The sequence below is a fragment of the Clarias gariepinus genome, chromosome 5, assembly GCF_024256425.1.
Source record: "Clarias gariepinus isolate MV-2021 ecotype Netherlands chromosome 5, CGAR_prim_01v2, whole genome shotgun sequence".
Classification (NCBI taxonomy): Eukaryota; Metazoa; Chordata; class Actinopteri; order Siluriformes; family Clariidae; genus Clarias; species Clarias gariepinus.
This window is the reverse complement of record NC_071104.1, coordinates 31,535,692-31,551,628: the sequence shown is the minus strand read 5'-3', so window position 1 is coordinate 31,551,628 and position 15,937 is coordinate 31,535,692. Positions and strand designations below refer to the sequence as shown.

Genomic DNA, 15,937 nt, shown 5'->3' with positions numbered 1-15,937 from the left:
AGTCTAATCGTCATGTCTTTGGACTGTGAGAGGAAACTGGAGCACCCGGAGGAAACCCACCGAGAACGCAGAGAACATGCACACACAGAGGCGAGAATCGAATCCTCGACCCTGGAAGTGCAAGGCGACGGTGCTAACTGTGCCGGCACACCCAAAAATTCTACCAATTTTACCAATTTTTGGTTCCTAAGGTGAAACTGTGTGGTGGACCATTCGTATGCCAGGGCACCACTGTATGTGTGTCCGTGCATATAGATTTTGTGTCCTTGTACCAGATAGGACTGTGTATTCCATGTCTCTCAGTCTGAGTGTGCGTTTGTTTTTTAGTATGTGATTTTCAAAATGTGGGTCTGTGTAATAACAGTGCTGTGTTTGTTTTAGGTTGTGTGTTTGTGGGTTTCCACGGCAGCAACAGAAGACTTGGCGGGAACCCTGCAACCGCGTGGTGCTGGACCCTGAGTTCATGGTGCAGATGCTCACTGCCGTCTATCATGCCATGTAAGTGTCTTACAACAGTTGGCATATTAGAGACCAAGATAAGCAGCAACCATTGCACAGATGAAGCCACGACTCAAAGGGGATACTTTTTTCTTAAAGTTAACTTAATTATAGAAATGTTGTTTTTTCTTAAAATACAGTATGTAATGTATTTGTGTTTAAAAAATTGAATTTTTCAGAATTCTTACATACACACATACACACAAATTGGTGTATGTCGTTTTTATTGCTTTTAACTGCTGAAAAAAGACCACATTTACATTCAGTTCTGTTTACTTTTACTTATACACTGCTTTTATCGATGGTCATTTTTGCAAAGCAGCTTTGCAGAATCAAAAAAAAAAAAATGTGGAAATGTGTGAGAAAAAAAAATTATGAATCTAAATAAGTGATGATTTTTATTATGCATGAATAGATGTAGGAGTATATTTAACTTGTGTTCATGGACAGACATTAAAATGACAGCAATGAGAGAAAGCACTTGATATGAGAGTATGTACTTGGTACGTGATGGATACCTATAGTAGCACTCACAGCTACCTATTCATCTAAACATCCATCTGTCCATCCATCCATTATCAGTCAAAAGCTTGAACACACCTTCTAATTCCATGGTTATTCCTGATCTTTATTTCTTTGTAAATTGTAAAACAATGTTAAAGGCATTCACATTATGCAAAAATTGAGATTTTTGAGGCTGGTAACCCTAAATGAGCTTCTCCTTTGCAGTAGAGGTAAGTTTTGGTCTTGCTTTCCTGGGATGGTCTTCATCAGAGCCAGTTTCATCATGGTGCTTGATGGGTTTTACAAATGGACCTAAAAATAATGTTCTTGCAAGAACTGTTCCAGCTGACATTTGAACAGCTATTGTTACTTACCAACATTTACAAATGTTTTGTCCAATAGTTTATTAATCTCCCTTATTGCTCTAGAATGTAACAAAATCAATCACCAAATAAAAGACATTGCATTGAAATGTGTGTCCAAACTTCTGACTGGTATTATGGATATCACTGCTCTAAATTGCATGGGTATGGAGTGTCATGTGACCATCTATAAAAATTATGGAGTTTTGAATTATTGGATGCAATTGGTTTCACATCACATGCTATGTAATCGGATATAGAAGCCGTGAGAGGTATTTTTAGATGTTGAACACTGATGACACACTGACTCTCGGTTTGATTAATATTAGGATATCATGTATGTGGCTACGGTAGTCCTTTTTTCAAGAGGCCTCGATTAGCACCGCTTTTTTCCATTAGTTAAGGGTGCAGTCGATTTCATTTTATCTGCATGCGACCAATGCTAAACAAGTTAGAGATGATAATGGAGTCCCTGCTCAGATTGCTATGCAAGGAAGAAAGACCGAGACATGGAGGGAAAGAGAGCATGAGATTTAACGAGCGAGCAGATGGATATACTCATTGGACAAGTGATTTCCACGAACATGTTTTGATGCAGTGATGCAATTATCCCATAGTCCTTGTTTCTAATTATGATTTCTCATTAATGTGACAAGATGCAATATTTTCTGCTTGCATACTAATAACTATGACATGCCATTGTTTAATTATTTAAATAATGAAGGCAGTAGGAACAGTACAACATGATGGGGTTTGCTGCTTTTGTGAATTGATCAACTTTTGGTGTGGTATTGTATCACACCCGACTGTTGATTAGTTTTCTCTAAAAGCATGTTTTATTTCTTCCTTGGCACACTGTTTCTGATATGAAAATATGATACTAGTGTTACATCCAAGCAGCTGTTTAATAGAAAAAGAACTGTTACATTTCTTCCGATTTGAGGACGAGAAAGATTAAAATTAATTTATTTTTTTACTTTTTTAGTCACCCCCTGACTTTGGAAACTCCATGAAAGAGTTATGTCTTTCTATGCGAAATCTAAATTGGCTAAGTTTCATCTGAATGATGATCATTAAAAGATTCGAATTCAAAAAGGTTACCTACGCTATATATAGGACATGTAATTGTTTTTAGCAAATGTGTTTCTTTTTATCTGATAAAAATATAAATGTGTATACATATTTACATAAGAGGAAGCAGGAATGGAGAGATAAGAAACATTACTTATTATGAAAAATGGTGTTATATGATCCTATCTGAAAATTCACTTTTTCACCTACTGTAGCTGAGACTTTTTAGCACCAATCCCTTGTTTTGGCCGTTAGGATATCTGAAGAGATGAGAGATAAGGAGCTGGGTAGGGTAGATACGAAAAGTAGTATGGGTAGTATGAGTAGTAAGGTAAATTACTATTACTAGCTTGGATTGGAAACAGTTTAATAGTCTAACGGATTGGACACTGATTTGAGAGAAGATATTGTCACAGCACAAATCTTTATAGTTTTCGTACCACCCAAGTAAAGTTGTCAGTGCAAGTTAGTCAAGTAAACCTTAAAAACCAGAGCAAAGGCTAGTGATCATTACTGCTCCAATTTCAGTGCAAAGTCATGGATAATGCTGAATAATTGACTTGCATGTTTTGTCCCATTGCTCTGCTGCGGAGAGCTATGGCGAGAAAAGACCAAAGAGCAGCCAAATGTATATCTACACTGTTAACATATAAAAGACCCGAGCACTTTGTACTGTTCTGCCCCCTGTGTACATATGTACATTGATTTTGGAGAGAGATTTCAGATCCACCCAGGTCCCCTCCTTTGTGTTTGCTCGGCTGGTCGGCCATAGATGAAACATGCACAAGCTTCTCTGAGCTTCACTGAACAAACACATGTCTACCTGATTACAGAAGCTGGCAAGAGGCTCAGTTTCTATTGTTCTTTATCAGGAACCCAAACAGAAAGGAGACATTCTGAGTTCATGCTGCTAGTTCATAACTATCAGGATTTGACTCTCATATATTCCCATCAATATAGAGTTTTAACCAAAAATATCCCCGCGCTGTACTGTAATCAAACATAAGGACTTCTTTTTCCTTTTTTTTTGACGGGGGTGGGGGGGTCGGGGAGTGGGCGTTGTGGATTGCTACACCTAATATGCCAAATGCCTAAATGTAATATCCATACACCTCAAGCATTTTATTAACTGCCAAGTCAGTGTGTAGGCGCACGATTATTTCCCTTGAAAATATCCAACACACAAAATGCTTCTCGCCATGTTACACAGCATTAAACTGAACTCTAAATCAGGGCTGGACAAGATGATACTTACAGTTATCATCAGAAAATTATCTGAAACTGATTTGATGTTAAAATCCTGTGCTAAATTCTCAAAAGTTTATAATTTACACAGATTATTTTAATATATATATATATATATATATATATATTTTTTTTTTTTTCCACTTTTCAAAGTTAATAAAGTTTGTTCTTAGTTAAATTTAAGCACTATTGCACAGTTATTAAATTTGTGTTTTGTTGAAGGTTTTCTAGCAAAGCTGTGTGTTGTGATTCATATTGTATATCATCAAAATGTTTCATCTAATTTTAAACACTGTTACTAACTTTAAAATGTTAGCCTGTGCTTAATGGAAAATAATCGACTTTACGGTTTTAACAGTAAGTCCTCGTTGCAACTGACCAGCAACTCAAGTGTTTGTGTGTGATCTCTTGCAGTTATAATGGAGAGTGGGATCTGGGAAGAGAGGCTTTGGATGATGTCTTATACAGAGCCCAGCTGGAACTCTATTCTGAGCCTCTACTGGTAAGATTTCTCAATACTACACACAATTCCTAAATTAAATTAAAATATAAAGTATTGTCTGAAATGCATTATAAGGCTGTAAATATGTGGACACCTGGCCATTGAACATGTTTGGTTGTACTATTACTACAAATCTGTTAACGTTAATTTTAAGAGGAAAAGACACATCAAAACTATTTAAAAAAATGTTAATTATACCTAATTTTCCCAGGAAAATAGGGTGGCATGGTGGCTTAATGTTTAGCACTGTTGCCTCTCACCTTGAGGGTCTGGGTCCAATTGAACCCCGACCTCCCTGTTCTCCTGTGCTTGGTGGGTTTCCTCTGGGTACCTATTGGCGTTCTGTAGTCTGTGAATGAGCGTGTATTTGTGTGTGCCCTGCGATGGATTGGCACCCTGTCCAGGCTGTACCTCTCCTCGTGCTCCAGACTCCTGCAACTCTGTATATCGTATAAATCGGTATAGACAATAAGAGAGAGAGAGAATGGCAATGGCTATTTTTGCAATTCTCTCCTACTCCTACATTTGCTTCTACTCATTAAGTTAAGTTAACTTAATACAATGGCAGCTGGAAATAAGGCTTTCAGTTAAAAGGAGTAAGGATAAAGCATTAGCATAACACATGTTGGGAAAAGATTTCACTTTTTTTTTTTTTTACACCTGTAATTGTAACTAGTGTGCAATGTACTGTAGGATATAGAATCCCTTGTTCTGCACATCAAGTAATGATCAGGGAGGGATTTGGGATTCAGCCTTGTGTTCGTCAGATTTGTAGCTCGCATTATTCATGAGCAAAGCGATGAAGTGGGCCATGACTCTGTCAGCACATTGGCGTAGGCTCACGTTAACCAGCAGTAATGAAACATCGAAACACAGCACAGATGGTTTAGAGGCAATTTTTAATAACTTAAAAGCAGTTATTACGGAGGCAAAGTGTTGCTTAAGATGACATAACATTTATTTTTATTTTTTTTACTTGCTGAAGGTGCTTTTTTGGCAGGTAGCTCCTCTCCCCTCTTTCTGGTACTGCAAAGCACGACTGAATCTTTTAACAGTACACAGTACCGGAGCATACCAGGCCTACATTCACCTATAATTATTATTAATATAAATATTATTATTATTCACTTCTCTACTCTTCGGTAACCTGAAATACTCACCTTTTTTTTCTTGTTGGTTAAACCATGGTAAATCACGATCTTGGTAAAATTAGTATTGGCTTCCCTACAGATGCTACCAGGGGTAATATGTAATGATCCGATATAAACATTTCCCACCCTTATCACCCTCCCCCTTTCCTCATCATTAGTTGGCAAACGCGATGAAGAACTCCCTGCCAGACAGCGCTCCGGATGGTTCTCAAGGCAAGAAGGTACTGCAGGTGGAGGTGACGCCTACCGTCAGGAGGATCTCTCGCTCTGCTGTCACTGCAGCCTCGATTCGCAGGCTTCGCTGGAAGAGAGAAGGTAAGACATTTCTTTTTTTGTTTCTAATCTCTCGTCTGTCCAAGGCATCATTTTTATGTTGTGCTTTTGTTGTGGATTGAATGTATTATTGTAGCATCTCTCTTTTTTTATGGTTGCTTTTGGTGTTGTATGTCTTTTGAGCTGCTGATTTTGCAAACTGCTATAATACCAGAGAGACGTTCCACTGTCTAATGCTTTTACAGTGGATGTAAACACAAGCAGCACTAAGGAGCATGTTTCCACCCTGTTGTGTCGAACCACAGATTGTTTTGACTTCTCGACCGAGGCCGAGTACAAGTTCTCCATCCATTCCGGTCTACACGCTTCCATGGAGCCAGCAGCCAATCCCATGCGAAGAGGGAGGGGCATACTCACAGTCACACTTGAGGGTAGGCGGGTCGGGGGGCAGGGCAACGATCGAAGCAGGGGAATTGTTTGAATTTGCTCCAAATAACACTCTTGCCTTTTTGGATACCAAAGCTTCCCCAGACTCGACCAGCTTTGCTTGGAATTAATAAATATTTCCATTTCGTCCCTGTAGTGTTCTGCCAGGTTTGGGTGAGATGGGGACAAAAGTATGTGCATGCATCCCTGGCATTCTACTAATGAACCTTTGACCTTAGGTGCCACCTGTTGGTCACTGACTGAGCATGCTCAATGCAGTAGATTTCGGCAGCTAATAACAGTTATTAACTTTTGCTTCTGTTCATAGAAGTCATCAATCTGGATCCATCTAAACTCTTATTTAACATATACATTCATTTCTACCTATGGTATTCGTGACCTTGTGTCTTCTGATAGACAAACAGTATCTGTAGCCTTTTCACATGTACACATTTTTTTAAACAGAATACTTAAAGAGATTTTGGTTTATTATTATAAAACTTAGCTGGTAACCAGTAGAGATTGAAGTTGCAGTTTAATTCGGTTTAAGCTGGAAGGAGAGGTTTTGAGAGCAAGCTCAGTTAGTGAAGAAGAGTCTTGATTTGCACAATCAGCTGTCCTGCCTCAACTCCGAGCATGTGCATGCAAAGGCAGATGAAAACAGCGGATGGCCTGTTAAACCTGCAGAGGATTGAACCTGGGAAATGTATACGCTAGCACGCTAGTCCACGCTCAGCTGCAGCACCATTTAGCCTCCTTGTCCATCAGCTGTGAACCAAATACATATCAGGGTACCTGAATAATACAGTGTGAGTGTGTAGTTGAGTACATAAAGTAAGGTCTAAAGTAAGAGTTTTTTTCAAAAATTGTAACTATTTAATATTCATGGTTCTGCTAAAATTCTTTGGTCCCGATTTAAATGTAAGCAATTTAGCGATATTTAAGATGTTAACTACCTTTATGGTAAAAATCAGTATTTCTCATATTAAATTCCTTCTATTGAGGCACGTATTCAGAAACACAGACCCCAAAAAATGTTTTTGGAGATTTTACAGAGTAACAGAGTAAATAAGGCGTCAAATTCATTATGACATCAACATTTATAACTTTTTTTTTTCCATTAGGAATACAACTATTTTTTTTCTATTCGTATGTTTTAAAGTTTAGGATTTACTGTTACTATAGAAACAATTATACATTAAAACAGGTGCATTTCCATTAACCTTTTGTGTTGGTATATAAAAATACACACCTACTTGTGATATACGTAGGGAAGAAAACACAAGCAAGCATTCAGTTATAGGAAAGTTATTAACTTACTGGGTGATGTGGTATGGCAAAGAGGAGTCATCCTTATCAATCTAAAGTGGACGGTTTTCATAGAATAGCGCACCTCAAAGTGTTTTATTTATTTTGTAGCAATTGCAACAATTGTTTCTGCTGATTTTTATTTTTTATTTTAATAAAATTGGATAAAAAAAAATAAAATGCTGTAGATGGTGACTTTAATACACCACGTTAAAAATATTCCATCTTGGAGCAGCAAGCGAAGCTGCCAGTCTCCTTTAAACTCTCTGTGAGCATGAATTGTTCGAAAGCAGCTAATTAGTGGATCTTAATGTTCTGCCAGTAACCAGGAGTCAAGGAAGTGCGAAGATGTAGCTTAGTGCAGTATCATTTAGAGCTTTTAAATCAAAATGAAACCTCGAATATCAAACTATTGGAAACTGTAGACTTCTGACACACCTTTTGACCAAACAGAATCAAGCATCCTATAGTTCTGGGGCATGAATTGGTTTTATTCCTGTGCACATGACCTCCCAATGTTCAGTACCGTTAGACTGTGTAGTGTTTTGACTTTGTGAACGTTAGTGGGTTACCATTCAGACCTGTGACAAGTCTCTCTGCACGCATTGAGAGTGACAGGAGAGCACGCTCGCCAGTGGCTTGCATGTTTTCTGTCATTCTTCCTCTTCTTTCTTTCCTGACGCTTTTTGCTGCGGTCCTGTGATGAACAGAATCACACACAGCCACATGCTGCCTGCCCAATCCTGCATGCATGCTTTTTGTTATTGTCTTTTGAATTTTAAATGTCTTGCTGTATCTTGTGTTCGTTCGTTTTCTTGTTGTCCTGTCCTAACTTTCTGGAGGACCACAGAGTGGATGTCCATCTTTCAGTTACGGTTCAACATCATGGTTTTTGTCAGTTTTTTTTTCTTCATTTGTATCCACTTACATCACATAACATATATTAAGGTCAGTTTTTCAGTCTAAATAGATAGGTATTAAAACAGTGTATGTGTATAGAAACTGATTTGCCTCTTGAGTACACCCTACTAGTGTCCTTGCATCTTGCAAGATTAAAATGCCGAGGTTAAGCCCAGGGCAGTGCCTGTAATTGCAGTAGGACATTAGACTGACTGGTTATTGGAAAAGCATGAACGGACTCCTGCTGCACCGATGGAGAACTCTGTGTTTTATTTCACTTCAGTCTCATTTAGCTTCAAGCATCAGAGCACTCCTCATTTACTGAAAGCCGAGAGTTTTCCTCACACACTCCTATAAACCCAGGGATTAAACTGAGAGTTTTATAGGTAAGCTGTTTCCATGGCTGATTTACTGAAGAGCAGTGACTCATAAAGCATGACTAATAATCAAGAGTGAGAGCAAGTCATCTGTATTTTTTTTTTATTATTATTATTATTTATTTCTATTATTATTTTTTTGGCAATTCTACTCATTTCCCAGGAACAGTTTCACTGCAGATGGATTCATGAGCACAGCTCTGTATTACAGCTCCTCATTATTACTTTCTAGATACACAGTGAATGCTGTGTATTTCCTATTTTCATTCCTGAAAACATTGCTTTGTTTCCTTCCTCCTACCTTTTTTCTTGTTTTGTTCATTCACTCCTTCCTTTGTTCCTTTAATACTGCCAACACATTATGCTTCGTTTGTTCGTTCCTTCCTACCTTCCTTCATTCCTTCCTTTGGTCCTTCAATTCTTTCAATACCTTCTGCTTTGTTTGTTCGTTCGTTCCTTCTTTCCTTCCTTCTTGCCTATCCAAACCATTTTCTTTATTCCTTCATTTCTTCCTTCCTGAATACTTATATTGCCTTCTTTCTTGAATACTTTGCTTTTCCCTTCTTTCTTTCCTTCCTACCTTATTTGCTTCTTTTCTTTTCATCTTCTTTGTTTACCTTTTTTGCTTGCTTTCTTCCGTCCTTCTCCATTTATTCATTAATTCTTTCGTTCATTCATTGCTTTCTTCCATCCTTTCGTTGCTTCAATTCTTCCTGAAAACCTTCTTCCTTCCATTCTCCTTCTTTCATTTATTTTTTGTTTTTAACATTTTGTTTTTCATTACCCTTACTCTTAGTACACTTTGCTCCTTTTATTTTTCGTTGCTAGACTATTTTTCTCCCTTTCCTTTTTTTCCATTTATGTTCTTTCCCTCTTCTCTCTTCTTTTCTCTCTTTCTGACTCAGTCTTTCTCTCCCTCACAACTCTACTGACATTTTTTTTTATTTTCTTTCCCTCTCATTCTCTCTCTCAGATGCTGATGGCATGAGCGGAGGTGAAGAGTCCTTCAACCTGAACGACCCAGATGAGGGGTTCTCCTCCGGTGCGTCCAACAGCAGCCAGCCGAGCACAGGCCGACCCTCGGGGAGTGGAGGAGGGCGGGCCAGCACGCAAAAGAGCTCCAAGAAGAGCAGCTCAAGTCGCACACACCGGGAAAAAGAGAAGGATAGTTCAGCCGAGAAACATAAAGAGCCGCAGCCCCCACAGAGAGCTCAGTCTCCTCCACCTGCCATCACGCTGGACACTATCGAACTCACCCCCATAAAGAAGACGCAGAGCCTAAGTCGGACCTGCAGTATGAGCGTGGGAGTGAGTGGAGAGCAGGAAGGAGGAGCAACAGGCGCAAGGCTCGGCCCAGGGGGAGGAGCAGGAGGAGCGCATCGCCTTTCCAGCCTCAGTCTGAAAGAGGAACATCTGGTGCGGCCTGATGGTGGGAAAGACCTGCTATCTCCTGGAGCTCCTCTTACCAAGCAGTCTCGCTCGCCCAGTTTCAACATGCAGCTCATATCGCAGGTGTAGCACACTTTACACCTGCATCACCATCTTCTCGTCTGCTTCCTGTTTCTCTCCGTCTATTTTATTTTATTTTATTTTTTTAACAGAACCCTGATCAATATGGTGGGTTTGTTTCTCTTTATCTCTTGCTTTAATTTTTCCTCTTTGGGTTTCCACCCATTTTATGCAAATCTAAATTGGCACAAAAGAAACAGGAGATAAATATGGGTATTTTGGGCTGAGGTTGAAACGTTGGCTGAAGAGGACGCTAAATATACAGTGACACTATACACTGTCGAGAACATACAAAATTAACAATGTTTGATGGAAATTTGTTAAATATTTGGACAGAAACATGACCTTTTTTCCTCTTTACGTTTCTCCTTCTCAGTCTGCGTATTTTCCTCAGACCAAATGAAGCATTCCAATTTTAACAGACCAAGACAGCGTGATGTTTTGGATTCGGATGTACCGCCTGATCTAGACTGATCAGGTCTCAGACGCATCTTCCCCGTGTCACTAATTTATCCACACCTGGCCAGATGCTAAAAATAAGCCTGATCAGTGGAGCTGTGACAAACATACTGCCTCATGAGCGCTTAACGGAAACAACACAGGCTAGCTAACTCATTTTGACAAAAAAAATAAATAAATAAAAGGCATGACGGTTAACTTGAAACCCCGATGCTTCAGGGGTAAACACAGGCCAGTCCCCAATATTAAAGCTATTACGTGTGAATTGAGATTCAGGCATTAAGTGTTTTAACCACTTTTGAGGCATTGGAGATGGACGATGAGGTAATCCGGCTCTAGCCAGTAGAGATCAGGCATATTATATTATTTATTGTTGTGGGACTTCAGAGATTAGTCTATATTTATATATATTTAAAAAAAAAGTAAGCAATAAATCTTAGGTTGTTCATCTGACACAAAGCAATCATATGCATTCCTGCTGAACTCCTGGGTCCTGTGCAATTTTTATCAAGGTCTTATGATTATTATTTTTATTATTCTTGTTAAATGAAAACTAAAATATTTTTGCTCTTTTCATCTCTGCGTTCCGTCCCAAAGACGGCTGTGTTTATAATTTTAGATGCATCTTTAAACAAAAACAAATGTCATATTTACCGTTATCTGTGACCTTGATTTTGCTTTAGAAATTCAACACAATCTAGTATAACTTGGTTTGATCTGTATAATTTTAATATTGTTTTTTGTTTGTTCATTTGTTTGTTTTATTTCTTGATATTTTTTAATCGACCTGTTTAATCTACAAACGGTGTATTCTGTTGACTCCTAGTCATTTTAGAGTTTGTCTATTTTAAAAAACCAGAGGCCAAGATGTTGAAGAATGTTGTTGGTGTTTATCCGCTGAAACCCGAGCAGGAGAATCGTACAAATGTGCGGAGAAAAAACGAACCGCTGCTGAACGATATTTTATGACATGAACATTCTGGACTACTGCTGAGTGGGCGAACATTTCTCACGACTTTCCTCTTCTCAAACGATTTGTGAATAAGCTTAAGAAGCGTGATTCTGATGTGCTGGTGTCAAACATGTTAAAGCTGTAATAATCTGTATTACCCTCAAAATCCTTTGTGTGTGTGTGTGTGTGTGTGTTTGCACACGCTGCAAAAAATGACATCTTAGCAAGTGAAATATTCTTGAATCTTAAAAAATCTAAACATATTTATAACTTCCCAAAATAAGATTAAAACAAACTAAATATAAGATGATTGCGCTTATTTCTAGTCAAATGTTACTAAAATCGCAAGAAAATCTATTTCTAAAGCCTAGCAAAATTATCTACAAATAGAACAAAATATGTTTTGCTTGCAATTTTAGTAATGTTTGAAGATTAAAAAAAATGTTGAATAATATCGTATTTGGTTTGTTGTAATTTTTTTGTAATAAGTTATAGATATGTTTTGTATAGATTTTAAATATTTTACTTGCTAAGATGGTGTTTTTTTGCAGTGCATGACTGTTAGTCTTGTGTTTGTGTCAGGTAATCAAACAGGGATCTTTGATTCATTAGTTCTACCTCGTCTTCTTTCCATCAGCTGTTCCAAACACTGGACTCTCACGCTGTCTAGCTGTGTGCTGAAAAATCCCTAAAGATTCATCCCTGAGCCTTTAGTCACGATTCTCCTTTTCAACCTCACTTCATCCGAAGCCTGTTTTAATTTTTTCATGCTCATGTGATATTCTGATAAACAGAAACTCCATCTAGTGGCTGAATCTGAATCTAGTGGCATTTTGTTCTTACAGGATAAATTTTAAGTGTGTACTTGTCAGTCCTCTGTGTGTGTGTGTGTGTGTGTGTGTGTGTGTGTGTGTGTGTGTGTGTGTTAGCCTGTCTGCATGCACATCATGCTTTTACTGTTTCATTTTAAACCTTCTTTCACTGTGCACAACTTCAGTGCTGTAAAAGCAATCACTGCACATTTGCTTAATGTGAATGCTGGCTTTTATCCATCGTGCTGTTTGGTGTATGCTGAGCCATTTAGTAGATGAGTGCGTCAGGACCAAACACAACAGATCCCGACAAGACAGTTTTACACACAGTCTTCTCATTGAATGGTTGGAAATTTGCGAAAATAACTTCTGGCACTTATAGTGCAAAAGACCTAAAGAGATTGGTCAAACTTTCTGGAGGAGCCGACTGGGTTGGTCAAACATTCTGCAAGATTAATGGGATTTGTCAAAATTACAGCGGTGATAGGAATCAGACTTTTCTCAGGAGTTAATGGGATCGGTCAAAATTTCTACAGCTAAAGAGCAGCTGGGATTGTTTAAACTCTCTGCATGAGCAGGTAGGATAAGTCAGATCTTGTACACGAGCAAACTGGATTAGTCTGGCTTTCTGCAGGAGCAGACAGGATTGGTTAAAACTCTGTGTGACCATGTGTGATTGGTCAGATTTCCTGCACGAGAAGCCAGGATTGGTTAAACTCTCTTTGTGAGCAGGTGGGATTAGACAGACTTTCTACAAGAGCCATTGTAATTGATTAAACTTTTTGAAATTGATTGAGATTAAAATTGAAATCGATTAATCGTGCGAGCACCTGGGATTTTTCAGACTTTCTGTAGAAGCAGGTAGGACTAGTCACACACAAAATCTATTTAAAAAGTTGTTTGTTTTTGAGCATTTGGGAATCAACTTTGGTGCAGGAGGAGGTGGGATTGGTCAAACTATGCGGGAGCATGGATTAGGTAAGATTTTCTCGTAAGAGCTGCTCAGAATTCACAGAACTGGTTGAATTGCTGAAACCTTTAGGGGAAGCAGGCAGGTTGAATCAAAGTCTCTGATGGTACAGGTAGGATTGTTTAAACTTGTTGTGCAAGTAGGTGGGATTAGTCATGCTTTCTGAATAAGTGGATGGGGGCCTTTTTTTTCTAAATGGGATTTAAAAACCAGACCCCTTTGCACACTTCTACCAGTGGGTCCTCATACTGTCTCTTCATCTTGCATATTTTCTAAAGTGCCAACTGCCTCCTGAGAACGACTGCCTTCACGGCTCTTGTCTTATGTTAGAGATCTTTTGACCATTTAATTATTTGATTAAATATGTAGGCTAGAGACGGTGTGGTGTATTTGGATAAATTTTCAACCGTGTCCTTTACATCTTTAATGTCATCCATGTTGAGAATTCTCTTTCCTGTGGAGTGTGTCTACCTAATGATGTGTATGTGGTGTTGATGTACTACAGATATACATTATATTTCTAGGTTTGGTTTTTATTAAGTCTCTCTGAGGAGAGCACAGCCGGTTCCATCAGTCTCCCATGGTCTCAGACGGATTTATGGATTGTTAAGGTAGTGTCACGTGTGTGTGGATGGCAGAGCTGGACACACAGCTAAGATTTTACCCTACAGCCCTAATTTGCTCAACTGCATCTTTTCTAATTGAGCAGTCATCTTTTCTTAAAGTAGTGTGAGTTAGTATAAGACTGCTAGAGCTGTAGTGTTTTTTTCTTAACTGTCTTAACCTCCACTCTGTGAACTGGAGGACTTCTGGTCTGTGCATTGGCTGTACAGATTGTTAAAACCATGGTGTGTTTTACTGCTCCCACTCACTTTTCCCCATGAAGCCTTTCGTACTGGCTTAAATGTGTAAAATCTGCATCTAGAACACTACAACACAATACGAAACCACTTTCAGAAAAAAAGGTACTAAACCTGTGCTCATGCTCATCACTGCAGTGGTGCCTTCAAGGGCACGTCCTTTGTATCTTTTATTTTATCTTTTACTTGAAAGCTGATGTTTCTAAATATGCCTTTAAAGCCTGTATACGTAGACCTTAAGGAGCACTGCTGCACCTTTCGAAATGTGCACTGTATTCACTCCTGAAGTTCCAGCTGAAAGATGTGCTGTATTTGAAAGATACAGAGGGCGTACCCTTGATGGTTCCAGCGTTAGTACAGTTTAGAACCAGGTTTAAGCTTTTATATCTGAATTTTATATCAAACCTTACAGGAACAGTTTGGCCAAAAATGAATTGTCCACTTTTTTTTTGCATTTATCCACAGATGTTAGAACAAGTAATGAGCACATTTGAACATGCTCAACTTCAAACACTTTGGGGAAGTCATGGCTCAATGTTCATGGCTTTGGGCAACTGAAAAGATGGTGCGAATTCAAATCCCAGCCTGAGCAAGACTTTTCTCCGTAGATTTTTATAACTCCATAGATGATCGAGTCTCAAGTCTCGTTCGGTCACAAGGAAATATCTGGCAGATCAAACACTGGTCAAATGAAAATGAAACTATTGCCTTTAAAGATTAGGCCATACCTGCTACCTGAGTCTGATGCTTGGCGTGTTAAAATTAGCTGATGCTTCAATTTGGTCATTTTCTGTTTTGTTAAATAGTTCAACATCCATTTTCCTGTTTTAAGTCAATCTCATAATTCATATGTATAAATTTTTGTTTATATCTCCAGATACCAGACTCCTTGGCTCAGTAACTATAACTGGGGTAATTGGGATGTGTACTTTTTTTTTTTTTGGTGGAGTATCTTGTTGGTTATATCGTGGATGTGTACAATCAGTGTCCCTTCTCCTGTTCTCACTCAGACCAACCCGCTAACCGAGAGATGTGTTTTATCCTCCCTCTTTGTCTCTTGGTGATTGGATTGCATGTGATGAGTGTAGGCCTTCTTTTCATACAATGCACTTTATCCAGTCTTTGGTGTTGTCGGTGACTGACAATAGATGTATATTTGTGTGTGTTTGTCTGTGTGTGTGTGTGAGAGAGAGAATGTGTGTGTGCATGAGAACAGAAAGGAAGTTAATGCCAACTCCTACTGCAGACTACTCAGCTACTATTACAGGGGGACGTTCCTCACGATCCAAATGCTCTGTACAGGAACGGATCTCCATTTGGTGTTCTTCAGGTGTTCTTCCTTTTTCTCTACACCTAACAGCTGGTTGTTTCCACTGTCTTTATTTCAAACAGATTCTATGCAATTTGAAGGTTTTCTTTCGCCTTTTCTTCTTTTTTTTCTTGGGGGATGCTGGGTCAAATCTCTGGGTAGCTGATAGGTCTTAGCTGGAATACATTTGCGAGTTCCTCCTCAGGTCCTTCAGCGAGGAACCACATCAGAGTTGCTGCTGCTGTTTTAACAGAATGATCTCCTGGTTTAAGATCAGGTATAGGGTAAGAGATATGGTGTGTGTGAGTGTGTGCGTGTGTGAAAAAAAGTTAATTAATTAATAGTAGTTATAAAGTCAGTCGGACCTTTTTGCAGGTTTCTTTAACATTAGGCATGCACACGGTCTTCAGGAGCCCTGAAACAGAGTCGTGGTGTTAAGTAGGTTGGTA

General features: G+C 38.8%; 1 protein-coding gene across 2 annotated transcripts in view; it reads left to right on the top strand.

Moving 5' to 3' along the window:
- LOC128524159 (hyccin 2-like) overlaps positions 1–15,937 on the top strand; it is an 81,136-nt gene extending 65,199 nt beyond the window's left edge. Inside the window, exons 9-13 of one of the 2 annotated variants that reach the window (XM_053496554.1) lie at positions 382–498; positions 4,095–4,182; positions 5,492–5,648; positions 5,912–6,037; positions 9,591–15,937. In XM_053496554.1, coding sequence (XP_053352529.1) covers positions 382–498; positions 4,095–4,182; positions 5,492–5,648; positions 5,912–6,037; positions 9,591–10,135 — 1,033 coding nt within the window. In that variant the 3' untranslated portion in view covers positions 10,136–15,937. The remainder of the gene's footprint in view (positions 1–381; positions 499–4,094; positions 4,183–5,491; positions 5,649–5,911; positions 6,038–9,590) is intronic. The other variant, XM_053496555.1, reaches the window with a different exon arrangement.